The 17,928-nt window shown below is 35.6% G+C and overlaps 1 protein-coding gene across 1 annotated transcript; it reads right to left on the minus strand.

Annotated features, from left to right (window-relative positions):
* Positions 1 to 1,459: 1,459 nt before the first annotated feature.
* LOC128226244 (neurogenic locus notch homolog protein 1-like) lies at positions 1,460 to 16,543 on the minus strand. The gene is made up of 7 exons (XM_052936129.1): positions 16,528 to 16,543; positions 16,115 to 16,293; positions 14,482 to 15,059; positions 5,610 to 5,772; positions 4,461 to 4,985; positions 2,265 to 2,489; positions 1,460 to 1,732 (listed from the first exon to the last, which is right to left on the minus strand). Exons 1-7 carry the CDS (start codon positions 16,541 to 16,543, stop codon positions 1,460 to 1,462), a joined length of 1,959 nt encoding a protein of 652 aa, XP_052792089.1.
* Between the last annotated feature and the right edge of the window lie 1,385 nt (positions 16,544 to 17,928).

The following is a 17,928-nucleotide window of genomic DNA, read 5'->3' on the forward strand; positions in this document are numbered from 1 at the left end:
AGTTAGGCTTAATTCAAAAAAAAAATATTTGTTTCATTCACTACGGCCGCCATCTTGGTTATTTTGGCCGATCATATGGATCGACTGATGGCGCATAGTTGATAGATAATTCGACCAAAATATTTGGTCGACATTTGGCTGATGAAACTAAGGTTGATCCATCTCAGAGTCTGTGTTGGTCGATTATTCATTTTTTGGGGAGTCGGGCCTGTTCAAGCTCTTGTCGTTATCAGTGAGGGAAAAGGTTGGGATATTTTCCATCTTAAAAGATTTTAAACTTCACATGTATTGATTTGTAAAATCGCTTCTTAAACAATCGAAATAATCAAAATAAACATAAGTTACAGTGATGAAACTTGCTTCAGCACTTATTTCAAAAATATGCAACGTAGATTAAAATCGACAATTGTTTAAACCATTTTGACAATAATGAGTATTACTTAATTCATCCGATACTTTCTATCGTATGTGGTTTCCCAGCGGAGAACTTAGTGCAGACAATATGTATTAAAAATTTACAACTTGCATATTTCTTGAATTTTGCTGAACATTGTTTTTATTTTATTTTTTTCATCGTGCAGACGAATTACCAGTAAAAACGTCTTGTTCAAATGGTCAAGTTAAAATGAGTTACAGTTGTTGAATACGAAGTCAAGTTCGGGCATGCAACAATATCAGTACACGAGGAAACATTTATACGAAATGTTATTAGACCCAGAACATGCAAAATGATTTTTCCCCAAACGTTTCTAAGTTAAACAGCAACGGTTTAGTATTGTATTTGTTATTTTTAATTCATTTTTAAAACTCAGTTTTTAGACACACCAAACACAAACTTGAATTCCTAAATGGTTATCAATACATAGACATTGCATATATCTGAGATAATTTACAGACAAGCAACTGCATTCAACGGCAGAATAATGGTAGAATGCAAAACAGACATAAGAAAACTGCCTGACCTTGCAGGGCTTTTAGATAAATAATTATGACATTTGACTTCTTTCTCTTGTAGTTTGAATATTTACATTGTGACATAAATACATTTGCAATAATCCAGTGCCGAATTTATATTTTGCTTATCGTTAATATATATTAAAATTATGTACTTGCTGTCATCGACTTAAGACTCTGTAAGTAACGTGATAGTGATAAAACAAATTAAAACGCAGCTGTCAATACTATCGATACTATCCCGTAATGCTAATACTGCAGGTGCTCGGTCTCGATTTTAAACGGGGTCTGGGTACAGTCGTGATTTCGTTTATAGGAAAACTGGTATATTTTAGCCAAGATTGACACTTTTATGAAAGATTAATGAAATTAATAAGTACTAATAATATTAATCGTCGTAGACTTCCAAGTCACCCCTTGGGCCATGGTAGCTGTTGAGGAAAGCGCAGGTGAAGCTGCCGATAACATTCGTGCACTTGCCACCTTTCAAGCAGTGACTGAACAACTAAAAGCCGATGTGCACGTCACACCGTAGGCCGATGTAGCCGGCTGGGCAGGCGCAGATGAAGCTGATGAATGCGTTCGTGCATATACCACCGTTCAAGCAGGGATTTGAGTCACATTCGTCAATGTCCTCGTCACATCGGGGGCCCTTGTAGCTGGTGTTGCAGGCGCAGTTGAAGCTACCGATGGCGTCCGTGCACGTACCGCCATTCAAGCAGGAGGAGGGCGTACAGTCATCATTTATATTCACGTACGTGTTCCAGTCCAGGGAAATCTACAACATGAATGAACATGTAAGCAAACCTAAGGAACAAGCCCAGTTGCCAAAATCTTGGTGCATTCTTGTCACACAAAAGGTCAAAGTGTTTTGTCCCAACAGAAGAACAAACATGATGTCCGCAACTTAACACACCGGATTAGTAATAGCTATAAGCTGGTATCAATACATAATTGGGTAGCATGTTAGAACGGCAAGGATACTTACTTGTGATATCATATGGCATCAAACAAAGCAAAAAGAGTTTAGTATTTGTCTCAAATTACAACCTTAAGACTAAAGAGTTATACATGATGAATACATCCTGTTTCCTTGAACATACACGAAGAAAAGAGAGACAAACTAATTGTTCATAATTAACATTCAATAAACTATTATAAAAACAAATGGTTTCCCCTTGCCCGCACCTGTTTATGTTTAGTTCCTCCAGTAAGGAATCATACGTTGTCTTATGTTAGAAAAATCACAATCCCCAACACCGCGTGGCAAAAAAATGATATTCATGGCAATGACACTAACATGCTCTCACCTGAAGTTCGGCCAATTGATTCCCAGTCAGATCATACTGCTTGACGTCACTGAGGCGACACTTGCGTGTTTGGCGGTTGTACGAGACAAGAAGACAGCCGTCTGACAACCGACATCTTGCGCTGCATTGGACCGATGATTCAGCGTCTGCCTCCTGGTAATAGCTGCTGTATTTGAAACTTGGAATGTTTTTGAATAGCTCCATATACGTTGTTGCTTGTACCAACTGTATTGATATAAGCAGAAGTGTTGTTTTTAAAATCATACCAGAAATCGTTTTCAAGTATATTATGGTACAAGCCATTGCGACTCACTGTTCCAAGTGCCACGATACCTATAAAGTCTAAACTCCTCCGATCTGTTTATGTAAATATTGAAACTGATTTGAATGCAATAAATACGCCATATGCATTAACTTCGTTAACAAAAGAAGTTCACGTTTGCAGTTTACAGTGGTTTAGGCAGATCGGTTCCTGAATTATAAATCAATCCAATTTTGATTTTCAAAACAAATATAATTAATCAATAAATGCTATGATTTCTGAAAAGGCTAAATTATTTAATTTGCAAAAGCTTCCCGTACATTTGGAAATTTTTCAGAACAGTTTTCAACCGACAAATTCTTTGTTTTATGAGCGCAATGTTTCGACTGGAATCTCGCTCAGACAGTTTTATTTATCAGAGAGTTTTGTAAAACTTAAACGTTTAATCGAACTGAGTTCATGCCTTTTTCTGCGAGTCAGGACAGAAAGCGTTTTCTTGCAATAAATAACCATTGTAACAAATAAAGGCCCGTATAGTACGAATGTTTCCTCTGCTGTTCACTAAATTGGTAGGAAATGAGGTTATATATACATGTATGTTAATTTCTCAAAGTCCATATTCGGTGTACCTTTAGCCTTTTAGAACTGTACGCCCGTAAAAGTTACATATACAATTATACACCCACTAAGTCTTCACATTTTTATTTCTGAATGCGAGTTTTAGGCTCTTGCCATTGCGCAGGAATGTAAACTCATGTGTACGTCCCTGCCCTATAAGGGTATAAAACGACAGTTTATTGTTGTGGTGTTGTTGTTTTCAAAAACGCGTGTCAAATTGCATCTGAACGTAACGTCATTTCGGAAAAGACGTTTTGAAATTGCGTCTGTGTCCTGTGCGCTCTGATCTTTAAATTAGTGGTGAGAGCGAACTATTTGTAACTAAATATGTTTTTATTTCACTGATGATTCTCTTTAAATCACGTGAAAGCATATAATTTATACAACAGAGAAACACATGTATTTGAATCACTTTGACAAGCATGTATATTAAATGACACAGCAAGCAAGATACTTTTATTTATACTGGGAGCAAAAAAATATTGTTTGTCCAAGATATATGGAATATTATGAGTTACTTGCTTTAAGGCAATATGTATCACATTAAGAACTATTGTCTTAAGGTATCATATGGAAGGGTAAAAAAGGAAAGTGTTATATCTGCTTCTGTATTAAATGTCATGTGAACTTTGGACGTCTTGTGACCCAATATTATTTTGGTATCGTTTGAAGATTGTTTATGTCTAGGGAAAGAATATGTGAATATTGTTTGAAATATTGTTCACGTCCATTAAACAATTATTGTCACTCCAATGGACTACAATTGAGGGCATTTCAACGCAGAACAGAATGTTATGTCACCAATGGTTGTACATAACATAAACTCTAAAACAATTGAGTGTATGTTGGATGCTTTAAAATATATACATGTTGTTTGTAGTTGTATACCCATGTGACTCATTCTCTGCAATTGTCATCAGCATTTTAATAAATTGCCGAAAACATAATCATCTGTTCAAATTTTAAGACAACTAGTTTAAAACAATGTGTTTAATGCAGCAGTCTTGTAGGGTTGTGTCTCTTGTTTGGTGTTGTTTTACTCTACGGGAATATACACATGGTGTGGTAACATGTTGGGCTTCTGTGATTGCATGTATGGTTATCAATGTTCAATTGCATTCTTGTATGGGTTTTCCAGGGTTTAATTTCTTACGTTGGCAATCGCACTCTATATAGTCATATTAAATATCAATCTGGCAGAGAAACTTATGGATGTTAGAACAACTCTCTCCATAAAACTGATACGAAAGCGAAGACACGTACGCCATACAGGAATCCATTATCCCCGGTTCCTGTGTCGCCCAGTTAAAATCTACCGCACTTCCGTCGTGCCACTCAAACACGCCATTGCTGCTACTGTATCGTGCCGACAGAAAGACGGGAAACGTACTGCTGGACTGAGTGAAAGCCTTGAGGTTGTTCAGGTCAGACTCGTTCTTTACTGATCCCAGATGAGCAGCACTACCAAAACTAGTGCAATGCTGAGCTGCGGATAAGTAATCAGAGTACGCAACAAGTCCTTTAGAGTAGTATGAGTAAACGCGGAAACAAGTTAACTGCACCAGCTCCCATGTAGCAGGACACTGACAGCGGGGTCCGACATTGTAACTGCTCGGACACTGACACGTGAATGACATCAGTCCGTCCACACAAACACCACCATTCAAGCAGGGATTGGACGCACAGTGGTCGATATCTACGTCACACCTGTAGCCCATGTAGCCGGTTGGGCATGTGCAGATAAAGCTGCCGATGGCGTCCATGCACGTGCCGCCGTTCAAGCAGGTAGAGGATGTACAGTCGTCCTTTACGTTGACGTACGTAGTCCAGTCCGGGGAACTCTACAAATAGAAAACGATAGGGTTAAAAGTACTCCGTTTTGTCTAGGAAGATATATTTGATGTTTTTTCAGCTCCTTGATTCTACTCATACTCTTTAATTGTCAGACGTCTAACCTTAATGTTTTGATAACTTAATTGCACATGATTTTATGATTTATGTCATTTAAATTACTTTTTTGTTTCATGAAGTCATTTAAGCATCACGGAATGAGGCCGTATTGTACTGTAGCAATATAAAAAATAAGATTTACTATGATCTTATTAAGTTACCCAAATATGAGAAGTGTTAGTGATGTGTCTCAGTAGAAGATCAACAATGACAAAAGCACACACTACAATTCGTCTTCTTTGCTATTATAGCGATTGTATGTCTTCAAAACAATACTTTGTATTTTATAAAATGAAAGGTATAGCTTTAAGAAAGGCAATCGAAACACCAAGATACTTCGACTTTTTTAAACCGTCCCAACATTTTTCAATGAATGTTTGACAAAACTAAGAAGTCTCATAGAAAGCAACATCAAGAAATCGGTATAAAATAAAGACGAACACATTCTGAAAACCTTCACATTGTAGTATATTCTTGCAATAAACATGTAACTAGGAATCAGGTATCGCCCTCACCTGCAGTTCTGCCAACTGATTCCCGGTCAGATCATACTGAGGAGTGTCACTGAGGCGGCACTGGTGCGTCTGTCTGTTGTACGAGACAAGTAGGCAGCCGTCCGACAACCGACATCCGGCGCTGCAGTGAACCGGGGATTTAGCGTCTGTCTCACTGTAATAGCTGTTGTATTGGACACCACGAACATTCCAGAAAAGCTCCTCATTTTTCGCAGCATGTACAACATTTATTAAATGAATTAGTAATATTTTAAACATTGTACCGGAAAGTATGCTAAAATCTCTTCGCTAAAAACCTTTTTCCTTTTAATCCCCTTTAATACTTCGATATCTAAACTATGCTGATTTTGTTTGTTTTATAAATATTTAACAGATATTTTAACATTCAGCGATATGCGAATACTTAAAATGTTACACAGAAAATAACCAATTATTTTTGTTTGCAGTATTAAGTGGTTTAAAAAGATTGCTTCGTGAAAAATTATTTCGTTCGTTTGCGAATTAAAAAAGTATATAATCAATTAAGGTCCATTATTTCTAAAATTGAATCAGAGTGTGATTAACAAAAGCTTTCCGAGAACATCAAACGTTTGAATGTATTCTAAAGAGTTGATAATTGAAATGTCGTGTTCGCTATAGGACCAATGTTTCACTGTTTCTAGGTTATGTTGCGCGTTCATATGCATTGTGTTTACAATAGAATATTTGTATTCATCTTCTATTTACATTTGCCTTTTTAAAGTGTCATGTTTAGTGCGTTTGTCTTTCATAAAGGCGATACTCGATGTATTCGGGACTCCCGCAATCTACGAGTTGTGCAACAACTCATAACAAATGTTATTTTTTATACTATACCAATTATCATGTTTTCATTAAATTCATAAATAATAATTATTCACTGCCTTTAGTAAAAGTGTTGCTTGTTTTGTTTGGTAAATAATTTTGTGCATAAAAGCTGTAAAGCACAATGTGATAATAAGTTCAAAGTTTCATAGCTGATAACAAATGCATAAAGACATAGGACCATGAGCACCCATCATACATATACGATGTATGCTCATGCGCCTATATTGAAAACAAACACATACTGTAGTTACGAGAAACTACTGAGTTTCCTGTAAGTTTCATAAACTAACTTTTACTTTATATCATCCCCTAATTGGTTGTGTGTTTCTTTTTTGCATGTTTATGGTATATTTTGTCATTTAAACTCATCACTGAGTAACTCATTTGATTATTTGAACTTTAATAAAAGAAAAACGTCCTTAAAAAGTGACTAGACAAAAGATGGTAAAAATTGTCAAAAACGTATGCGTACAATTGATATCGTTGTACACAAGCTCATTGATTCTCACTTACTAATGTATCACATTGCATCGCCTACGAAACATATCTTTTATAAGTTTTTGCGTATTTTTAGATTTCAAAATCAACGGAGTGTATATACCCAGTTAGTTTTAAAAATAGCGTCGACATATTGATCGACACTCATTTAGAGTCTAGTCTCTTCTAACGCTACGTTACGTCCTTGCAATGAAATAATAACTGTCATGTTCATGACGTACTATTTAGTTTCATGACGTCATTTGTAACACTGCACAAAGATACTTGTTGTGACGTGTCATCAGCAGAACAGCCGTATTTCAGTGGGGTTGCGTATAGAAAACCGTATTTTGCGATACGTATTGCGTGTGGATTTATGATGGGTATAGAATAAAGACTGATATACGGTAGTTTCGAGTGCAATGCTGCGGTGTATCTATGGAAATCTATACCCGGATAACATTATTTGGGATGTGAAGTTTATAAATCGTGTATAACAATGTTCTATTGTTATGCTATAAATGATGCGTTTGGATGTACATTCATTTAAGTGCAATTTTGTCAATGTTTGATTTAAATACTTAACAAACCTTAAGAAGTTAAGCTTATACCTAACCTGACCTGATTTCAAAGTTCTAATATAAAGACGATCGTTTACTTGGCAGTCTTCATACGTATGATGATATCCAAGCATAAATTGACAGACACTACAAGAATTGCACGTGATGCGCATGCGTTAATTGAAAATGCACGTATAACCACAATTGCTCTAATGGATCATTTGTATTTCCTGACAAAACATTAATGAAGGCAGACCTTTAAAATGAAATAAAAGGTCAATCATGTTTAACTGACACAACAAGAGCGACGCAAGTGAATGCCAATACTAGGCCGCTTTATATGGAAGAGTATTGAAGCAAAAATTGCATATTGCTTACGGACTTACATCTTCCCTTATTGCATCCCTTTTTCGTCATCTGAGCATCTTTAGCGATAAAAGTTATATTGGTCATGTTGATTGATGCTTTATCTATTCAGTTCATTTTCAAAGTTAATACCCAATTTCTGATATCTGTTAACTGTTGCATGGTACATTTTTAGGAGTATACAAATCACTAAGAAACTTTACATTCCCCGAATGAATGAAGAGCACATGTAAGCAAACACTTTGAAACATGCCACAAAACAGAATGTAAGACAACTCTGTCGTTTGACACCAGCTGGCGCAAGTTCGGAAAGTTATACGGAATCTCTCGGTCCGGAAATAACTCAGTATAAAGCAGCCGGTTGCCATCCCGTATATAAAAACGTTGTTGTTTTTTAGAAAATAATAATAACCGACATTATAAGCGCAAGACCACCTGGTGTAATACTATGAAACACTCGTGTTATGACATATTGTATCATGCTTGCTATATTCGGCTATGCAGTATTCGTCCTGATGCTTGCTGACATTCGTCATTCATGTTGACTATTGGAAAACAAAGCAAGGGAAGAAAGTTAGTCAGGAAGTAAGCTATGAAGCTAGCTAGAGTAAAAAGTGAGCTAAAACAAGAATATTTAACTGACATTAATGAATAAATTAATATATGACTGACCCGAAAAACAGAAAACATACGCATGCACATTTATGCATAGGCAAACGTTGAATGCCACTTTAGACCAACCAAGATACAAGAAGGAACTTTCACGAAGCATAACAGTTGCCCAAATAACAATTTATGGTTGCAATAACGCAAGATGCAAAAGTAACAAGGCGAGATGAACAAGTCAGATAGCAAGATGTAAGTTTTGCTTTTATTCCCTTCCATGGGTTTCATCAGTTGGTCATTAGGCATAATCAAAATATTTACGCCAGTGTTTAGTTCATGCTAATTCTATACGCATTGACTTGCTATGGCAACATGTGTTTTTGCTTTCATATACATATCTGTTTATTTACATTTGGCCGATATTTGATGTCTACACACGCCGCCGCCGACGTCGCTATAATGCTATGTGAGAGGAACATGGCACAATCTAAAACTGATTTATAGATGGAACTCTTAACCATTTTATGCTGTTATTGGTTAGGAATTTATACTTCAAGAATGTCAATTTATGCAGATTTTGTTTTTTCATTAATTTTGATCAAATTATAAGGTTGAGTCGTCAATGTTTTCTCTTTATTACTTCTGAGTTCTTTGTAATTTATAAAATGAAATACCTTTTTGCAATTGCCAGTAACACATAGCTTACAACTAACTCCTGAAATTGTTCTTTAAAAAAAGTATTATGAACTTTATTTTAAAAAATTAACATAAGTTTTCACTTGTTTTTCAGACGACTGTATAAACTAAGCGATATAGAACGGAACAAAAAGTGTTTCGTTTTAAACACACTAAACACAATACTATAGGTACAAATTGATATTTTGTTTTCGGTGCATATAAACATGGCGTTCTGACAGAGAATAGGGCTTGTAAAGTAGACAGAAAACTGAATGAATAACTGAAATAAAATGCAAGCGTATTTATGGAGTTTAACGATAATGTATTGGAAACTTGAGGATTAAGAGATGAGAAGAGAACAGAAAATGTATTGTTAACTTGAAAACATATCAAATTATATTCTTTTTAGGCACATTTAAATTTGCAAATATGTTAAACTAAACAGAATGGGCGTCACTTATACCAAGACTATGAAATATTCACTTTGTTGATATGACAGGTTAAAAAATAAGCACTTAAAGTTGGGCATTGAGAAGCTTTATATACACAGAAAGATGCGTTATGTAGTATGCTTCTTTTCTGACAGCTTTTACATAGAGGGTCGTTGATGATAATAACTAGGTATTTATGTAATTATCATGTCTGTGATAAGGGTAATAAGGGGAATACTGTATTAGGCAAATGCTTGGTCATTCGACTATCAGACGGGAAAACATTTATTTCAAAATTGACAAATCTCGGGCTCTGGTATCTATATACACGGAACATTTGTTGTATACATCTTTTTAACCATGTCTCATGTATATTTTTCCTTTTAGTTTGGTATTGCAGTGCAAGTGATGTTTAGTCTTAGAGCGCTTGAAGCAGTAGTTCTAGACAATTTACGACTGCTTTTTATCAGTGATTTTTTTCTATTTAAGATGTGTAAGAGAACCCTGGAGCCGGTTGCTTGAGCTAGTACAGCTGGAATATGAATGCATTTCAAATAAGATAGACATTTAAAATTGATTTAAGTCCTGTTACAAATCGACCATGGAGAGTCATTTGTCCTACTTAAAAGGTGTTGAATTATTTTTTCTCTGACACGTTGTCTTTAAAGAGCCAAAAACAGAAGGATGTTATTGTCACATTTGTTTAGCCGAAGATTATAGTCATTTGTCTGTTAAGATTTTCTTGATATGCTTTGTCCAATTTGAACGTGTTTCAATATATTGTAGCATTATATCATATACCGCGTTCAGATATGTGACCAAAACCGTATCATATGAATGATACCATATGAATGAAAATCAAGCCTACCAGTCTCGGCATAAACACAATTGTATTGTGTTGTTGCGCTGACACTAAACACATTTTAGTATAAAGCGTATAGAAGCGTTCTATGGTCATCCTTTTGCAGGCGTCCCAGATTTTAGATTGTCTTTATTGACCTTTAATGTTGTATCTGTTACAATACTCACTAAGTATAAATAAACTTAGTTGGTATTCTTCTGTCGACTTAGTAAATACAGAGTATATAAGCAGGGTTTGTATTACCATGGCTGTACCAAATTCTTTTAGCACCTTGTAAACGTAAAACCGAATTAGGTAATCGACGTACATGGAGAATGAAAATGGCGAGTTGCATTCCCCTTGCCGTACACCTATACAACTTTCAAAATCATAGCAATGCTCACAGTTGAGTCTTATGGTTTAACATGAGGGTCGGCATATCCCACATTTAGTGTATGGACTCTCCGTGAATGCGGCCAACATAGTTTCTAGCAATGTCATAGATTTTGGATTGATAGTTACGTACGACCAATTGACTGCCTCGCATTTTTGTGTTGTAGTGATAAACTGTGTATATTTTACTTTAACACACCTGGGCATGTAGTTATTTGCTTGTTCGGCATTTCCGTAACATACTTCCCGGGAGCATTAACATTAGTCACAGTAGCCTTTGAAACTCAAAATTGTAGTTCCCATGGCTGTTTTGCCATTTGGGACTTTAATGTCGCCATTGTGTTTGTTATGGTCGTTTTTTTTAATTCGGCTATACAGTAAGGCTGCACCATTTAAAACCCAATTCGCAAGTTGGACTTTGTATTGCCAGTCAACATACCTTTTAGAACTGACTTTTATTAAATTAATGCCTTGGCGAGTTACCATAGTGCCTAGGTCCCTAGTTTGCCCTACTATGTGCTGTTGTGTTCTGTTTACGGCGGCATGACCCAGTAGTGTAATTGGCTATGTTTATTTCATGGGGTATTACTCTGCTGGCCGCTTCATTCCATTTACCATTTATCACTGATTTTGTCTATACGTGATACACAAGCGGAACAATATGAAACTGACAGGTGACATGTTCACCCTAGTTTTTGGAAGTCCTAAATTGCATCATACTATTCTCATTGATAGCCATAAGGACACGCTTAACTTTGTAACCTTACTTGTGCATACCTTGTATACTCGGAGCAATGACATTGACCGTATTCAGGATACGGCAGGCACCGGTATTACCAAACTTAGTACTTAAGATACTATTTCGAAGCTAACAATGGCTTTTGCTGCCCTCCGGCATAGACCCTGATACTTAACCTCCTCATACAGCTTAACATGTTTGCCTACATAATGAAAAGAGATACATTTGAATTTCTCTTGCAAAAAAGAACATACTTCTTAGAGGCAGAGTCATTAATCTTAAGTTTACCATGATATGCACTGTTGAAAGTTTTATGGGTTTTTTCATTAACAGAGAGTCTATCATCTGAAACATCAACTCCCCATTGTACCGTCTGTATTTGGACAGGTCTGGGTTTGGTTTGTTACTACAGGAGATTTGAAACCTGTCAACAAACCTAAAAGTGGGAAGCCAATAATTCCGTTTGTGAGTGGGTAATAAATCAGAACAGAACAAAACAGACCATTTATTTGACTTAAGCCCTTTAAATGGGTAGTCGTACAAACAAGTATACCAACGCACATGAGACATGTCAGATGGGCAGCATACATGCTAATCAATATTATTTCCATTAACATAAAAGTTGGTGAGAATGGTCAATATTTATATATTCATATTTATTTTAACAAAGGCAACAGTATTATTTTTTTATAAATAAGGGTGGTTTTAGGGTATAATTACATTTAAACGTTGTCCTCTGGAATTTTAACTATTAAATGACATAGCAAATAGCATATACAATGGATACTGGTAATAATTCATATAAAGCATTTTATGAACCTTTTTATGAATGCATTTTTATGATTAATTGGCAATGATATCATATAAAACCCTTATTTAAACGTTTAATAAATGAACAGTATAATACAATTATTGACTGCAAAGCAAATGAATATGATCTGATATTCACTAGTAGAAAGTCATATGTGTTTTACCAACGAGTCTTAGATCATATTCTATGGACCCTTAGTCAACAACTCTTTTGTATATGACAATACTATTTTTGTATCCAAGTTTGTTATGAACACTCAAGAAAAAAACACAAGCAGTAAGTATTCATGATAAACTTAAAAAATGTGTATATCAAATCTTCTCTAGATGACTTCTTTTCCTGATTAACGTCAGTCGCAACAGAATATTGGGATTGTCAATAAACGTATCCCAGCTTCGACTGCGCTAACGTCTGTCTGTAATACGTGCATCTCATATGAATTAGGCGTTATTTATAGACCATGAATATGAGTAGGAAAAACCGCAAAGTCATAAAAAATAGCATATATATTGCGTAGCAGATAGTGCTACGGATCAATGAGGGATTGTGCATTTATATGTCATATAATAAAATATTTTAAAAGTCACATAATGAAGGCACGCGTAACAATTCCAAACAAGATTTATTATTTTAGTTTCCTTTTTGAGAGCAAAAAATATCATAAATTGTTTCACAAAACGAAAATTGAAACCAGCAGGCCAAAACATACACACTTGATAAGCATTGTGTTTTAGTTTCTTTCAAAGGTTAGAACACGAAAAGCGAAATAAAAAATGAAGGCTAAAATGAATATATACATGTAGATGTATCAATTAAAAAAAAATCCTTCAAAAATGGTTTCTTAACGGTCGAAAGCGAATCTTTTCTTATTTAATTCTCAAAACAATCCCTGCGGTATGTGATAATATTCCCATATCACTCCTTTTTTAACCAAAATCATATAACACAGTTTGTAATACGGACATTTGGGCTAGTACCTATATTGAATGTTTAAGCAATTCACTAAGAGTATATACGATGAAAACTTTAACAGGTACAAAGTTATGCTTGACCAAATGGTTATTTATTTTTATTGGTAAATTATCATCTTTTCCCTTAAAGCGACCAGCACTGTTTGTTGAAAACTTTTAAACTTAATTTTGTTTTCAGTTTTTATCAAAATAAGTATCTAAATTATACACTCAATACGAAACGTTGGTCACTTTTTAATAGAAATTACATTAAGAATATATCTAGTATCTTGGGTACTTTATCAACCATGGATCTCAAATTACAGGAAACTTACTAAGAACATCTGCAATTGGGAAACGGTTGATAATGCAACGGATATCACGTAACCACCCGTTTAATTGACGACATTGGGCCGATTGTTCAGAACTTTGTTGACACGTTGTTATGGTTACTTCCGAAACGTAATTACTCTGACTGTTTAATGTGCGCGTTTGCGATCTGCAGTACTTCTTACACATTTTGAGACAACTGTTTTAGCTGAACTTGTGTATATTTGGATAGATGAGCACATAATCAACTATTTCATGTTTACAAGTTATAAACGATGCCGTTAACAAATTTGCTTACTTAAACAAAGTTCTGAACAATTTCTGGTGTTTCAATGTGCCGATTCCCTGACCGACGCATACCGTTGACCATGTTGAACCAATATTCTGATTCCCTAAAATGACCGTAATAAAGCTTCACTATGGCCTCCGGAACTGTCCATTGTTGTCTTATTTGTAACGTGTATTTTATAATCTCTATTTAATAAGTAATTGGAGTTATATTTGCAATATTATCAATAATTAGGTATGTTTGAAATCAGAGTGTGCAATCATTAATTTCAACATAATGGAAACATTGTATACAAGTTTAGGTAGTGAATTCATCTTCATAAACTATAAGTTATTCTTACGTCATATAAAGCAACAAGGCGCCTAAAGGTCAATAAATTACATATGAAACACTACTTGAAAAATGATTGTATAGTATAATGCCTGCAACTGCATATGTAAGCACGCATACACGCATTGGAACATATTAAATACTTAATTATCCTTCTGGCAGAGAAACTTATGGATGTTTAAACAACTCTCTCCATTAAACCGATAGGAAAGCGGAGACATGTACGCCATACAAGCATCCGTTATCCCCGGTTGCCCGAGCGCCCAGTTAAAATCAACCGCACTTCCGTCGTGCCACTCAAACACGCCATTGCTGCTACTGTATCGTCCCGACAGGTAGACGGGAAACGTACTACTGGATCCAGTGTAAGCCACGAGGTTGTTTAGGTCAGACTCGTTCTTTACTGATCCCAGATGAGCACCGCTACCAAAATTAGTGCAAAACTGTGCTGCGTATGAGTAATCCCTGTATGCGACGAACCCATTGTTGGTGTTTGTGTAAATGCGGTAACAAGTTGACTGCACCAGCTCCCATGTAGAAGGGCACTGACAGCGGGGTCCGACATTGTAACTGCTAGGACATAGACACGAGTATGACAACAGTCCGTCCACACAAACACCACCATTCAGGCAAGGATTGGACGCACAGTGGTCGATGTCCACGTCACACCTGTGGCCCATGTAGCCGGTTGGGCATGCACACTTAAAGCTACCGATAGCGTCTGTGCAAGTGCCGCCGTTCAAGCAGGAGGAGGGTGTACAGTCGTCCTTCCCGTTTATGTATGTGGTCCAGTCCGGGGAACTCTATAAATTTTACATGAAGTCGAAACAATGGCTATACTAGATTCTCAATAAAAGGTATAACTGCCTAATAACGGCCATCGAAACACGAGTTTACAGAATTACCGATTTCTTTAAATCTCCCTTACATTTAACAATTACGAAATTACTCATCGGGTCAAAAATTAGTATACACATAAACACGTTCTAATTGGTCAGTTTCAAAAACACCAATATATTTACAGATGTATATAGGATATCAAATCGAACGAAATGACTAAAAAAGCAGACAGTGTGTAACATGATTAATTGGCGTATTTTCTCTAAATTTACCTAGTTACGAACATTTCTGTAGCAAATAGGATTTACGTTCAAATCATGTTATATTTGCTCTGATATGTGAAATATGTTCTTCAGATATAATATCTTAGAGCTACAAACAGTTCGTTTTGCCATAAGTTCTGAGCAGTTTGAACAAAAACGGCGTCAAATTTAATCTTATTACATACAGTAAGGGTTAAATTAATCCCTTTCAATTTAAAATCGAATACAAAATAAACCCTTAAAATACTATTTGTGAATGGCACCTCAATAAAACGTTCCACAAATTATCTTTAGACCGACATTGCTTGAAATGCGTGTCTGTTAAAGCCTCAATATATACATGTATTTCAAGAAGATTAGATGACAACCACCGATCAAAAAATGTAAAATTATATTATCTATTTGAAGAGATGTTCATCTTTTAAATGCACCAAGCTTTTTACCATTTCCAAACATCCTTTAATTTGTTTCAATTCAAGTTATATTATGATCTAAGGGAATTTTTGGTAGGAGTTGCCTTTTCACTGATTCACTAATCATAAGTTCAATAATCTTATCACGTAACGTCTGTAATATGTTGCACTGACATTGCTTGAACGTACATTTATTAATATCTGCAATATCATTATTTTTCATTATTACTTTTAACAAAAATATGTTAGCTGACCAATTAGAACAGTCGGCCAGTGTAAATTGAACAATTGGTTAAAGGTATATTTCTGAATATATGACTAGGAAACAAATAGTATTCTCACCTGAAGTTCACCCAATGGATTCCCAGCCATATCATACTGCTGGACGTCACTGAGGCGACACTGGTGCGTCTGTCTGTTGTACCAGACAAGAAGACAGCCGTCTGACAACCGACATCCGGCGCTGCAGTGAACCGGGGAATTCGCGAGTGTCTCCTGGTAAAAGCTGCTGTATTTGACACCTGGAACCCGTTTGAATAGCTCATTACTTGTTGTAGCATGTAACACATTTATTAAATGAAATAGTATTTTTGTTTTTAGAATTATACGAGAAAATATTTTCGAATTTCTTGTTATCAAAGCCATTTTTATTCGATCCGTTTTGCGGTAGTACGAAACCTGAACTGCTCTGATTTTTGTTTTCTTTATATAAATTCATATTGGAATTGATTGTTAATTGATCTAACAGTTCCTACATGAATGTTCAACCATTGGTCCTTTTTATATTCAATATCTCTAGAAAACATATCTTTTTTCTACCTAAAAGAATGAAATCAGATCGATCTAAACAGATATTTTGGTCTCCAAATTTCCACAGTAACAAGGCATGTAATAAGTTTGAAAATAATTTCAATAATAAATTGGGCCTTCTTTTTAAACCAGACTGAAGTAAAATATTAAGACATTACAATTCACTGATAATACATGTCCTTTTTGTTTCTTAAGTCGATAAGAGTTCAGTAAAATAGTATAAAGTGCCGGTGCTAGCTTGTTTGAGCTACATGTTACAATTTTCGACTTTGCTACTTTGTCAATTGATTGGTAACAAATGATTTGGAAAAGAAGTTTCGTTCAACGAATGCTAAATCAACCGAGACTGGACTTCTTTCTTCCCACTCCTTCTTTACTTGGTAGTATTCTCTTTCCTCTCGTTAAAAGGTTATTCTCTGCTTTACACAAAGTTAGTGTTTGCCCTTCTTTTTCAACTATTTAGGAGGGCTAGATTTTTAAAATGTTTAGTTTCTTATTTGTGACGAATCGTTACTTATTGCTCAAACTACTCTTAATAATTAAGTAATTTGGTGTAACTGCGCAATGTCAGTGTCAACGCTTATTCAAAAGACGTAACTATATCCAGGGGGTAATTTTATTCTGATACAAACTCAAGGGTGGTTTCAAACAAAACGAAACATTTATCTTTTTACTGAATGAAGTTAAACAATGTAACATGCAATGTGTTGTGAAAGAAAAATACACAACCGAAGTTTTACACAAGTCTATTGTCAAATATACAGAAAACGTTTCAAAGAGGGAACAAGAAAAATATGCTAGAAGTAATCCACATTAAATGTTAGGGGGAAATCCGTTGTTATTTATAACAAATGTGGAATGAAAGAGCAATTCTTCGCTACCTGAATATCCCGTAGTAATCTGCCAATTCGCTATCGCCTTGTCGCGCTATGCAGTGATTGACATTTGAAAGCTGATGCAATTTGGGAGTGGCTAACAGTAAGTCGGTTAGAATCAATTAAGTAATTTCTTCATGAATAAGTCTTTACAGTTGTCTTTTGGAGTGTTTCACTTGTAACGCGCTACCAAGAATGACCTGATAGTTTTGGTGTGTAAGTTTATTTATACTCGCACTCGGGCAAGGCACATTCGACGAGTGCTCCGATAAGATTGTTAGCCATATAAGGTTTTGAAACATAGTGCGCAGACAGAATTACAACAAATTACAACAAGTTAATGCCAAAAGAAATAAAACCATATCCAATAGTCAGAGCTGTGGGACCACTCTAGATGTCATTCATCGTAGGGCCCGCGGCATTTGGGGTTCAAAATTACTCATTTTTATATATCCCACAAAACGGTGGAAA

Source organism: Mya arenaria, chromosome 3 (genome assembly GCF_026914265.1).
Source record: "Mya arenaria isolate MELC-2E11 chromosome 3, ASM2691426v1".
NCBI classification, from domain to species: domain Eukaryota; kingdom Metazoa; phylum Mollusca; class Bivalvia; order Myida; family Myidae; genus Mya; species Mya arenaria.